Source organism: Nuphar pumila, chromosome 3 (assembly GCF_984573655.1).
Source record: "Nuphar pumila chromosome 3, dmNupPumi1.hap1.1, whole genome shotgun sequence".
Classification (NCBI taxonomy): Eukaryota; Viridiplantae; Streptophyta; class Magnoliopsida; order Nymphaeales; family Nymphaeaceae; genus Nuphar; species Nuphar pumila.
This window is the reverse complement of record NC_143251.1, coordinates 49,770,510-49,784,545: the sequence shown is the minus strand read 5'-3', so window position 1 is coordinate 49,784,545 and position 14,036 is coordinate 49,770,510. Positions and strand designations below refer to the sequence as shown.

The window sequence follows — 14,036 nt, the reverse complement described above, 5'->3', positions numbered from 1 at the left end:
CAGCAGATTGTGCCTTCACTGTATGGCTCTTGTTCATTTGTGAAATGATATGTTTGGCAAATAAGTTTCTATATGTTCAAGGATCCAACCGATCTAGCATTACAACATGAACAAACCATTCGGCATATGAATTGCTAAAATAATCTTGTCTGAATATCTTTATGGGTTCATGTCATCTGACAGGTGATGTTTCCCAATGCAGTAATAGTTGTGCACCATGAAGCTAAAAATGCAAATTTTAGTAGATTTTCTCATCTAGATAATATACAAGATTCCAAGGGATGTTTCCTTCCAAGGATATAGAAAATATATTTCTGAGTGTTTGGCTTTGTAAGAAAGATCACAATGACATTTAGGCAAACCAAACCTGAACAAACCATTGCATTAGGCAGACTGGATTCCTCACCCTGAATAATGGCTTCGCATCTTTACATGGAAAATAAGTTTATAATCAATAAATATGGAGACATATTTGTTGCAATGAAGTTAAAGATGATAATTAGCAAACTACAACAATACATCATCCATGAGCCACCCTTTTTTGATGTTACAGTTTTATGGATTGGACAAGAAGCTGTGAGACCTAACGTTGCAAACTATGACAAGTAAATAAATGCCTAAATACATTTCCCCGTACAACCATGCACTTATACAACATTGTGCAAGCTCTTAGCCCGCTCGTATTCTATCCAAGCGATCAACACTTTTCCTGGCCCTCTCCAGCTGTTCCATACATTTTCTGGGCCGGTCATGTTGATCTACGCTTCTACGTGATTTCTCAAATTGGCTGAAAGAGATAAACTTCTCTAACTTTTCAACCTTAGACGACTTCAGATCACTATTAAGTTTGGGAGGCTTGTCTGTGCTAGGCCTTGATTTCTCTCTTCGGTCAGTGTTCCTTGATGCCTCGTAACCATCAGTGCTCCACCTGGATGGCTCAAACTGATCAGTGCTTCTCCGTGAACCACTATGCAGTTGTGATTTCTTGATAGTTGAAACAAACTTCCTGAGGTGTCTAATGTATTCAGGATAAAGTTCAAGGTCACAGTGGCTCCCTCCTTCAAGCCATAATGGTTCGTACTTCTGTTGGCAGAGTTCCCAGAGCTGCTTACCATGAGACCAGTCAACTACTCCATCAGATGTTCCCTGCACAATGACATTATAGACACATGCATCAACTACTCCTTTAAATAAATACGGGTGTGATAGTAAGTTATAGATGGAAGCTAGATCGCCAATCAAATGTGAACTGTTCGTTAATTTTGCATGAATTTCAATAGACCATGTTGTTTGTCTATTCTACAGCCTTGTAATGCAGTCTTACAAATAAACAGGACGGTTTGATTAGTAATGATCAATTCATCCAAGTGCAACGATGACTATATGCTAAATGAACAGCAAGCTCAGAGAAAATTTTGATTTGCACAATCAGGAAGAGGTTCATCAAACAAATTTCATGCATGGGATTTTCATATATCTATCATGCTCATTTAGATTGAAAGATATTCACATTCATAAAATTGGCCAGAATAAACCAAAATAAGTTGAACGCCAGAACAATCGTTTACAGTTTTGTTTTTTTCACAGTCGCCATATTATCATCAGCATTTCAAGGTAAGCCTAAATCATTGGCAACATATCGCCAGAATACATACTATTGATATTATCACATAATATCTTAATGATACTTTTGAAAAAAAAAATATTTTTATATATTTCAAGCCTATTTTTTCTATTGTCTTGTTTCTTTATATTTTAAAAACTTTTCAAACTTGTTTCTCTATATTTGTGCAAGTAATGCAAAATTTATTATTTTCTTATTCTTTATATTTTTTAAATTTTAAAACTTTTAAGATTTTCCTGAGAGAAAAACACTTTTTGAAAAAAACTCTAAAAACACCTTGGCAAGAAATTGCCGAGAACAATGCTGGTGTGACTATCATCATGGAAGAAAGCGAAGCCATCTATGCAGTATAAAGTTCTTACTGAATATCAATAGGGTAATATCTCCGCATTAACCAAGGATGAAAATCAGAAAAATAAAATGTTTTCTCATCTACAATTAAATAATGTGATAACATGACATGATGAGGTGACATCATGTGTCCGCAGGGCTTCAACCCAGTAGGTCTGGAATGTTAGGAATGGCTCTATGATGACACAGCTGTAAAATCTGAGGTAGTTATTTGCTTTTTCATGCTTTTCATTAATGTCAATGTATTTTAATAAACTTCCATAATCCAAATTAACTGCAAGATGATTAAAGAGTTTTCTGATAGATGTACTAATGTGTGTGTTATTACTTTCCTAATTCTAAGTTAGTAAACACTAAATACATTGAAGGCAAAGCAATATCCATAATCAATCCCATACATTATCAGCAGTATTGCCTCTAGGCAAATTTATAAATTATAATCTACTTACTCTTTTCATTCTTCAAACAAAAACCTTCCAACCCTTGGGTATTTTCTTTTAGAAAGAAAAAACAAACGTACATGTGCTCTCTCCTTTTTCAATACAAAATTTGACATCTCTTACATGTCTAATAGCTTTCCTTTTTGGTGATAATAATACCATCAATGAATGAATAAAAATCAATGTTTTCCCCGAAGACAATCAACAAATGCAGATATTTCTTACAAGACACAAATACATTCCACAATCAGTTGTACCATGGTGTCCATTTATGTCATATGAGACTTTTTCCATGATTGGAACTGAATCAGAGGAAAATACTGAACCGCAGAATGGCCATGTACACCTCAAGTAGATCGCTGTTCAGAAAAGCATCCTTCACGTCCAATAAAAGGAAACAATTGAAATCAATGCAAATTGCCATTAGACAAAAACTTGAGGATTCAATATCATATTCTAGCATACGCCCCTTGTCCACCAGTCTAATCTCCACATCTCCATAAAAGACATGAAATTAGCATTGTTTATACATCCATGTACATATCACAAGCTTTTTTGAAGTAAAAGCACTCTAAAATGCAGAATGCTCTACACATACTCTCCCAGTTTTCACCTGTAGCCTATGAACAACTGAAGAACAACGTAGCTGCCAATACAGGCCACAAAAAGACTAGGCAAAGGAAAACTATATTAGTATGAAATTCTAATGGACTGGAATGTCATAAAGGAATACAATCATATGAGACTTCAAAAGGAACTTGTACAGTCTGTTAGACCTAGACAATGGCTCAAAAAAGGACTCATGCTAAACAAAGTAGCATGGCCTATTGTCTTTCAAAAAAAGTAACATGACCTATGAACCTTACTTGCCTAGAGGACCCATGTAGCTCATAAAATCAGCAACCTTTTTGGTTAATAGTATACCCAAAAGAAAAGAAGTCAAAGCATAGCAAGCAGCTCCTAAAGAAAGTTTTTCTTAGAAAAAGCAAAAATTTCAACATCTTAAGAGTCAAATTCAAGAGAATCACAAAGAACTTTTTCAACAATAGTGTTCCTTAAAATAGAAAGGATATTCAAATGATAAGATATAGATCCATAAGGATGGGTTCATCATAAAACTCAGTAACAAGCATGTCATGAAGCAAGACTGTGTCTTCCTATTGTAATGGGTTTTTTTCTCTTGACAACACCATTTTGTTGGTAGATACAGGCAACGATCTCATGAAGAACAATGAGAACAAACGATGACAGTCACATTGACATAGTTTTTCCTCCCACCCACCCCAACCCAAGTCATATCAAAGATAGAAATGTTGAAGACCAAATATTGACCTAGAATATTGAAAAGGTCACAGAAGATGGGTCCAACAAATATGAGCAAACTGAGCAAATGGACTTGATCAAGATTCAAAAGAAAATAGCAAAGTAAAAAAATAAAGACAACAAAAAGAGGACTACACTCACTGAGATTTTTATGGTAAATGGAGAAGGACAACCTAGAAAATGATGCCACAGTAGAAATGGATAACACAAAATAACTGACACCATCATGCAAAAAGTGAACTGTATCAACACAAATATAAGCTCCAATTCTATAACTTATTTCTACCTGTCCCTAACATGTGATACCAGACACTAGAACCAGCCCATGAAAATAACATCATAGCCAAGCACCACTAATTTAGTATACAAAGAAAAACTAAATTGAATGTTTTTGAAAAAATAGAAGCATCATATCTAACATGGGTGCATCTAAAGGCAGCAATACCAATGTCTACATGGTGTAACATGGGTGCAGTGCAGAACATGGCAAGGTTGCAGGTCAAGTTGTCAGGTGCAATCAAAGCACCCAACAGTATCATGCATACTTGGTAAATATTAACTAATATCATCCAAGGTTTTTGAGCCCTTAGGTCGTAACCAAGGTTGCCAAACTAGGAAGTGGAAGCGGGAAATGATACGGGAAGCGGAAGCGAGAAGCGAGGCATTTTAAAATTTATACGAAGCGGCAAGCGAACTTTCAATTTAAAAGCGAAATATGAATAAAAAATGAAGCAATATGGAATCAAACAAGAAACAAATAAAAACTAAAACAAAATTGATTATTCTTATATTTGATGATTTTTCTATAAAAGAGTTAAATTTTTGTTAAAATCTAAGAATGATGGTTACCAATTTAAAGAAAGTACATGGAAAGTGAGTGAAAACATGAAAGAAAATACATAAAAAAGATGAAAAGAAACGTGAGAAAAGCATATAGTATGCATAGACCATGTGTATGAGAAGCATAGAAGAAGCATGGGGGAATCGAGCTTCCCATGAAGTTTCGGAAGCGAGGAGTATCGCGCTTATGAAGCGAGTTTCCGGGAAGCGAGCTTCCCACCTACCTAAGAAGCTTCCAATAACTCTGGTCGTAACCCTCAAACAAGGCCCCCTTCAGTCTATGGTTTAGCAATCGATAGGTTACTATATGTTAGTTTATAGCTTCTTATTTAGATGTAGATTGTCAGACATCATAACTATAATACAACTATATATATATATATATATATATATATATATATATATATATATATATATATATATATATATATATATATATATATATACCTTCCACCCCTGTGCAATAAGCATTAGATATAGAAACATGAACAAATTTCACAAACCATTTTTTGTCCAGAGTCCAGACCAACAAGAAACATTAGAAGTCAAAATAAAGAGAGTACGGGATAGAGCAAAAGTAAGATGGCACAAAACCTTCAAGAGTCATGCAAACAAAAGCCTTCAATTACGTGGAAGAAAAAAAAACTTATTGATGTCAAAACATCAGAAAGGGATGGCAATGATACATGCACACAAGGTCAAGGCATGACTTAGTATCCTACTCCAAAAACAACAAAATGTCCTGAGATCAAACTGCCTGAGTACTGATCCAGGGATTATATCACAATCTCCTCAGACACCAACCAAGGGATAATTAATTCTGAGTATTGAATTTCTCCAAAGTACTAGAGACCTCAATAATCATACAACTCACAAAGGATCCCACTGGAACCACACAACACACTAATACTCAAGCTCAGTCATCACAGCAAGCCCATACATAGAGCCCTTCAAGTAGTCAAGTGGAGACTTTTCAACAGAAAATTGTATGATCTTAGATCACAAGAAGAAGATAGCACAAAAGAACAGCCGCCTACATCTAACCTTGTATCACTGAGCAGAAGTAGTGACAATCCAAAAACAGAGAATACTTTAATATGGCAAGTTCATGGATAATGTATATACATGCATAACATGGGATACACAGAGGGTACATGGAAACTGCACAAAACAAGCCCTGTGTACAAGGAAATTCTATAAGATTCTAACCTAAGATAGAACTTAGAAACAAGTATAAATAGGCATGCAAAGGTACACGAATATAGAATTAATAACCCAAGAAAATGAAGAAAATGCACTCAGATAGAACAAGGTTAAATCACAAGTTAAAGAGACTACAACACAGTCAATGTTTATGCAGACTAAACTAAACGTAAACAAATCCAAACAATACCTAGAAGAGAAAATCCATCAGATATTCAGAAGTCACTCATTAAACATGAACCAGAAGACAAGATTTATGAACATATCGGGAAAAACTCGACCGAGAACACAAAAGACTTTATAGAACATTAGACTGCATAAGAAAAAGCTATCATTATAAAAGCAGAGATGGTTTCTCAAAAACGAATCCTATGATTTCCTGAAAGGAATGGTTTAACTGCCTAATCATACTATTTAATTAGCAGGGGCATTGAATTCAAAAGTACAAAGGGAGAAAGGCACTTGCCAGACCAAAAGAATCCTAATCAAGTCAGATAGATGGAAAACCTAAAGCGAGAGTGAAATGCTGTGATGCAGTTTTGGCTTGTGTGGTAGAAGGTCTCGTTAGCAAAACACAACTAGAGTCATGGCCCCCTGTTCCAAGTTTATATATGCAACAACTGCACTCTTGTTCCAAGTTTTTCTATATGATCAAGCTCTAATAATCATCTCAAAACAAGTTTGTGAAATATTTTCCAATGTTTTGAACAATAAGTTGTTTTATGTCAGGCCACATAACATCTGATATTTGTCTCTATCCAGTAGTGGCAACCTGCTTAGGACTAATGATCCCCATTGCTATGACAATGCCACGTCTTTCTACCTCAAGATTCAATCATGGCTCTAGCTTTGCTGAAATTTTCTAAATTGAACAATCATGAATCCTAAAAAGTGTATGCCATTCTGGCAAATTAAGAGTAGAAATGAAGGTTATGAACCTTGAAAATGCATGTCATTCTGACATTTCTAACACAGGAGGCATCTATGTCACATGGGTATGGGGTGCGGGTTCTGGTCCGGGTATGAGAGTCCGACACGGCAATTTCTAAAACTGCGGGTATGGAGGTATGGTTTTATCTATGAGGAGTACGTGTGAATGGGGACAATAATAATTATTATTTGCTTGTTCCTGAAAATATTTTATCTCCTAACCATCGTAGAGAATTTAGAATTATAAGCCGTTTCAATTACCGAAATAGGAACGTTGTGAATAAGAATCCAGTATTTTTCAATAGGGCTAAGACTAATGCGCAGGGGTTTGAGAAATTCATAGATAGGGATAAGAATTTTGATACATATACAAATAACTCTCTAAAATGGAAAGTGTTTCTTTGGCCTACATGTGTGTGTGTATGTGTGTTTGGATTGAATAAGGATCCAAACCCATATGTTACATTTTATATAAAGAATGGGTTTGGGTTGGATTATAATCCAAACTCAGCCCATTCCTTTATATAAAAGGAGAAGGAATGAAAATAAAAGGTAGGGAGAGGGTAATGAAACCCACCCACTCTCTGTCTCTCTCACTCCCGATGTGCACCAAGACGAGAGGAAAGGAGGAAATGGGGAAGGGGGGCTCCCCCCTTTTTCCTCTTTTTTTGTGATCTTGGTTAAGGAAAAAAAAGGTGATTTCGGGTGGGCCAGGTCCAAACCCGACCTGGCCCATGCAGAACCAGCTGCACGGAATGTACCCGTCCCTGCACCTGACTCAGAAGCGTCGGCTGATACGATGCATCCATGTGACGTAGGTTGTACCCTATACATTATATGCAGCACCTCTGTTCAGCACATAGACTACGGAAGATGAAGACCTAGAGTTCCTTTTGGAAAGTACAATGAGACTGTAAATCCTCAATTACACAGGTTATTTTGACAACCTTGAATTAGATTTTGGAACCCTTTTCCACTATTCCAAAAATGACCTTGTGTTTTATATAAATTAAGATGCTGGTAACATTCCCTATATTTTCCCACTACAATTCCAATTTTATTGTACTTCAATATTGAATTTGGTGTAACCAACCAAAAAGTTTAAAGACGATTTGGATAAGAGACTCTTTTCTGCAGTTAAAACATAAAAATAGTCTTTTTCCTCTCAAATGCAAGTCTTCTTTGTTAAAAGTTCACATTGATATCAATAACACCATTTTATGATGGAAGTGAAGGAGGAACATGGTTAGATGAAGAGGGAAGTGATAAAGGCTATGTAGCCACATCTAACACATCTAAACATCTTCTTCTCTCGCTTCCATCATCTTCTTATGTGGCCATACTCCATCTAACTTGGAAGTAGTTAGTCCATTTCTAGAACCATGAAAGGAGTCAAGTGATTTTCATATTCCAGGTCACAACAAAAGAAATGGCAGTATTATCTTCAACTGCAAGAAAAAAAAAAACTACTATTTTGTTATTATGGATATAACTTATTTTATATATTCAAAAGCCTTTATTCTTTTCAGGAAATAATGATCCAACCATTACTTATAAGAGATGTAATTAGTCATGGTTGATAAATGCAGTTATTATGGAATACTGGTTTTCTATACAGTAATATTGAAGTAGCATGTTAAACTTTCTTAATAGAATCATCATGCACATCTGGCAAAAGAATGAGAAAGAAAAACTGTAATTAAGTAAAAGGAAAAGCTACTTACATGAATGACAAGGACAGGACAGGTTACAAGTGGGATCTTGTCAATGTTCTGCGCCACAAACAGATAGAAGTTGATCATCATCACACCACTCATGTGCATGATCCCAAAGTAAAGTTATGCATGTGTCAGATAAGAAATGTTACCTTATAAATGTCAAACCAATATGTCCGCTTCACAGGATACATGACCCGCAAGCCTGAAAGTATAGGACTATGCAGAACAACAGCTCTCAATTGAGACAAACGAGTTGCCAGATCTAGTGTTGGCCCACTTCCAACAGATTGACCATAAAGAATTATATTTTCCTCCTTTACCCCATAGTTCTCCAGAAGACAGTTATATGCAGCTTCTATATCTGCATAAGTGTTGTTCTCACTTGGCTAACAGAAAAAAAAAACAATCATGATACAGTTTTAAACATAATGAAGGGAAATAAACGGCTTTCATTGTATGCAACTAACCTTTCCAGAGGACTGGCCATACCCCGAATAGTCATACCTGTATAGAAAGAAAATTTTGATTAATACATTGCAAGACAGCACAACTCAAAATGCTATAAATTACAGCTAAAATTTATATCTATTTGCTGCCTATCCATTGATAATCAATAATAGATATTTGCAATCACACTTTATTCTTATCACCATAGGAAGTGGAATTCTTTTATTTCTAAATTCACAAAATGAATCAATGTTCTAATTCAATAGGAACCATATAAATTACAGCTAAAATTTATGTCTATTTTCTGCCTATGCATTGGTAATCGATAATACATATTCACAATTGCACTTCATTGTTAGCCCCACAGGGAAATGGAAGCCTTTTATTTCTAATTCACTGAATACCAATGTTCTAATTCAACAGGCACTGAAACTGGTGCAGTAAGAGATTGAATATAACAGTTCATATGGAATATCACATCTATGTGAATTAAGTAAATCAACTGACAAAATTCAGAGCTTACAACGTGTTTTATATAATATCATCACATTTTTATTCCCTATTGGAGTGACTTAGAATGTCAAAGAAAATATCATACAAGAGCTCCAATATGATCTCAACTGGTCAACTTTATTTCTACGATTGGTTAAGATGTATGGACTAAACATTTTTCAAGCAGCCAATGAAAAATAAATGTCATAATGTAACATCATTTAATGGCTCATTTTTGCTAGAAACAGCATGAAAACAATAATTTCCTTAGATAGAATGCACGGAGAAAGGAAAAAATAATGATTGAAAGGACTCTACACAACAAAAAAATATGAAAAATCAGAAATGGCACAAGATTACCTGTTTGCCCAAATCAGAAACTTGTGTCTCCAGAAATCCTTTGTAGAAAATTATAAAATTCAGACTACAATCTCTACAGATGGGATCTATAAAAATTATGTGGCTGTTTTGTCCCAAATAAATTTGAGAACCAATGATACTAATTTCTCATAAAAGATTTGAAATGGCATCACAAAGAGCACCTTTATTGCTATAACCATGTTAGCAATCATCTTTTTGACTGATATCAAGTGGTGTTCATGCAGGGAGAATGACCAAGGATTACTTCATTAAATGACAATCAAGACTCCACAACAGCCATATTGTCACGAACTGCAATATATGCTTTGGTGTGCCGCTTATGGGCAAGAGAACACTTAGAGAATATGACCACTTATGGGTCAACACAAGAAAACACAAGAATAAGCCACTAAGGGCTGAGAATCACACAAAAATAATAAATATTATTGGGGAATAATCCCATGAAGAAGCAATACAAATGAGAGGGGGCTTACCACATTATATACAAGAGACAGCTCCTAAAGAGCCATTGGGACCTACCAAACGGCTAGAAATCTAGCCGCTGGGTAGGGTCCAATGACTCTTTATTAATTCCCAAAAAGACCATGAAGGCTGGGAATTATTACATAAAAAATACCAAAATAAAAACAGAAAAATAAAAATATAAAATACTTATTTCTGCTGTACATGAGAAAAGACCAAAATGCCCCTGAACTACGAATGCACAGAAGTATATATATATATATATATATATATATATATATATATATATATATACATTTAACACATATATCACATCAAACCTGGTCGGCGGTAATATAGGGCCCCACCGCCCAAACCTGGTGGACCAGGTGGTGGGCTGTGCCTAGGCACCACCTTTGACAACTAAGGTCACTTTGACCTTAATACTCCATTCTAAACTCAATATTAGGCATCCAGAAACTTTTGATGAATGAACTATTCTCGTTGAACGACATTGGAATGGGATTTAGCTTGATCTTTTGATTGGAATCAACATGATCAATTTTAGACTGTACCAAGTTATATTATCAGATTGTTTATGATAGTTTGCTCAGCCGATTGGCCATGCTGAGTTGCCCCAATTAGAATAAAAGTATCATTCACGTCCATGAGCATTTACTATTTTCATTTACATTGGCCATGAAATGAATTGGTATAAGATTCTCTTACTTTACGGTAAATACCTTCCCGAATTTTAGAAGATAATTGTTAGGAGTTAGCACTCCTAAATCAATTATATTCACATGTATTTAAATTTCAGAATTTTAAGTTCTAATACTGAAGAGGTTGGTGCAGGCAATAATACAGCATTGCTTCTCGTTAGCAACCCAAAATTTTCCAGGCCTCTAACTAGAACAATAAAAATAGGAGAGAACTCTTCAGAAACATGCAGAATATATGCACAATAATACATAGTTTAGATTGCATTGACAGATACCAAGTGTACTAAGGAATTACAAGATTGAAGAAGAATGTCAAATATGATAAAAACATTAAATTTTCATATATGAAAACTTAATACTCAGGAGTTTTTTTTATATTTATCAGCAAACAATGTCATTTTATAATATTTTGGTACATTGTACAAAAGAGAGATATCCATTTTTCAAAGTTTGGGTTTTCCAAGGTTCAACATGCAATTTGATTTCATGTGCATTAAAAGGTAAGACCTGCTAGAGTTATGAAAATTATGAACCCATCATGGAATTCAATTTCCTTGATAACAATTACAATCACCATACTTTCCTCCTTATTCCACATCACAACATTAAGTTTAAGCCTGCCTAAATCCACTCCAACCTACAACTCTCAAGTAGTGTGATCAAGACAACAGAACTAAGAACTCAACCAACAGTCAAAGAAGGCCATGGAAGCAAGAAAATTAAAGAAAAGTTTCCACTTTAATACTTCAGTACATGCAAACAAAACGGGTTAAAGATGCAGTACAAATAGCACCCTCAACAAGAACAAGGCAATGAATTTCAGCAATTTGGACTACACCCACTTCTCACACAAACTCAACAAAAAATTAGAAGGTTCTCTCTCAGCTGCATAACTTGGATAAGACGAAAAGGCGAACCGCTCGAAGTTTGGTTGCATAAGAGGCAAGGAGGGCTAATGAATGAAGAGTGTCCCCAGGTTAATTTAAGATTCATGAAAGAAACTTTCAATTACAAGGGTAAAATTCATACTTGTGAACTACCTGCACATGGAGGATTTATCAAACTATCACACATATGCATGACCGAAAGTTAGCCTCAGTACAACCACTCAAGAAAAGAAACAAATTAAATAAGTAATTCTACAAATACAAAAAGAAAAATTAACAATAGTTTCTGGAAGATTCTCCACAAACCCAAATCAATGCTCTCCCTCCCAATACGAGTAAAGTTGGTACAAAAGCTAGTGAAAAATCCAAAACTTTAAAACAAAAATTAAGATGGTAGCTGTCCTAAAAAACAGAAACCACAAGCAAAAATCCAAGGAATCATTTGGGGTCCTGGTAGAGAAATCATCACTTTCAAAAATTAGATCACTGTCGTATATTCTCCTAGTCACGACCTGCGTGTCATAAAGCCACCAAGTGAACTCTTATCATGGTCAAATTTAAAAAGAACACCAATTGGACAAAACATGGAGAAGCAACCCTTAGTTTCTTCCAAACAGATCGCTTTTTAGACATGGCTGTTCGTGTTGTTTCTTCTGCTTGCAGAAAATGCTCCTGAATCACCAAAAAATTCACCGACTTTGGTGACCTCGGGTGTTCATGGATCAAAGCAATAACAAGATGAGACAAACTTGCTTGCTAGAAAACACACTAAACTGAAAGTCCATGGTCAGATATAGCCTCCTATAATCAAAATTACATGAATAAGGGCACGAAATCCAAGTTGGTGCTGCACAAAGTTGTTAAAATTGACAAGAAAAGCTGAAATTTCAAAGGTACTGCAAAAAATTGCTAAAACAAACAAATAGACATAAATCTAGCAAGAGAAACCGAAATGATATCTATTTGAGATTAAACAGTTCCATGCCATAAAAATAAATGACGCGGCTTGTTAATAAACAAAGAAAGGGATTGAAATAGAAGGGACGCACCCCATCAGATTAACTCTGAGATGGATACTCAATTCCACGAAGAGCTCATACATTTGGCCCAAATCGGCGGCGTTTCCGTGGGAGTAGAGAAGGGTGAGGTTGGCCATGGGGTTGCGCACGTACATGGCAGTGATCTGGTTTCCCTTCCTGGTCTTCACTCTGAGAACGTCGACGTTCTCCCTGTGGGCCACGTTGGTCATGGACAAACCACCCCCAATTTCATCCTCAACGATCTTGTAGGAAGGAGGGTTTGGTGGGAAGAAGGCGAATTTGGCAGCCACAGAAGACGTTACACCACCCATCTTCAGAAAACTCCAGAAGAAGAACAAGAAAATCAGAGTTTTGCAGAGATAACGGCCATAGCTATTGAGAGATTCGTGGTGGTTAAGAGAATAAGAGAGGGCCTACATGGCCGAAGTGACTCTCCAAAAGCGAGAGAGAGAGAGAGAGAGAGAGAGAGAGGGTTTGGTTTAGAGAGAGAATAAGAGAAGCTCAGCTACTGCTGTAAAAGAGGCTTAGAGGGGAGGAGAGAGTTTGCTCAGATAGTGAAAGAAGCAGAAATCACCAACGTGGGCTTTTGACTTCCTAGAAACTACAAAATACCACTAAGTTAGTTAAGTTTGTGTTTGTGTTTGTGTTAATTAAAATTGTTTTAGTATGAGCTTGGTGGTGTCTTTTTCCCGAAGGACGGGAAGACCATCAGAGACAGTCGCGCGCTGGTTAAGTTTGTCGTATTTATGGTCGCTTTTCGAACGGTGTAAACCCGTGGCACAGCACTCTTCCAACAAAAGAGTAGCAAGGGTTAAACCCTTGCTCTCATTAATGAGAGGCGACACTGACCCAGCCATTTTCCATCCGATGGCAGGTCAGTCAAATTAGAAAACAAAACAAAAAAAACTAAAGAAGAAAATTGTTGGAGGATCATTTTCTAGCCAACCACTAGCCAGGAAATGGGTAGGTCACCGTCGGCTGGAAAATGGCCGGCCAGTTGCTTTTTTGAAAAATAAAATAAAAAAGAATTCTGACCATTTTATGTCCAGGGAGGTGTCTCACTTACAGGGCGACAACACCGGACCTGAAATGGCTGGCCAACCATTTTTCGAGAACATTGCAAAAAAACAAAAGTCCATGTTTTGGCAGTTCACTAGTTGAAAATGGTCTGAGTACATACCAACTCAGCCATTTTTC

General features: G+C 36.1%; 1 protein-coding gene across 1 annotated transcript; it reads right to left on the bottom strand.

Moving 5' to 3' along the window:
• Positions 1-429: 429 nt before the first annotated feature.
• Positions 430-13,265, bottom strand: LOC149842856 (uncharacterized). The gene is made up of 5 exons (XM_090001609.1): positions 12,849-13,265; positions 8,897-8,933; positions 8,579-8,815; positions 8,436-8,483; positions 430-1,146 (listed from the first exon to the last, which is right to left on the bottom strand). Exons 1-5 carry the CDS (start codon positions 13,148-13,150, stop codon positions 670-672), a joined length of 1,101 nt encoding a protein of 366 aa, XP_089857735.1. The 5' UTR covers positions 13,151-13,265; the 3' UTR covers positions 430-669.
• Positions 13,266-14,036: the final 771 nt, after the last annotated feature.

Bases quoted from the DNA above. Each gene is read 5' to 3' on its own strand.
- LOC149842856 (XM_090001609.1), bottom strand. From the start codon at position 13,150: ATGGGTGGTGTAACGTCTTCTGTGGCTGCCAAATTCGCCTTCTTCCCA. The intron at 8,816-8,896 runs GTTAGTTGCATA...TTTTTCTGTTAG, and splicing joins ATGGCCAGTCCTCTGGAAAG to CCAAGTGAGAACAACACTTA. The intron at 8,484-8,578 runs GTAACATTTCTT...TTTGTGGCGCAG, and splicing joins ATTGGTTTGACATTTATAAG to AACATTGACAAGATCCCACT.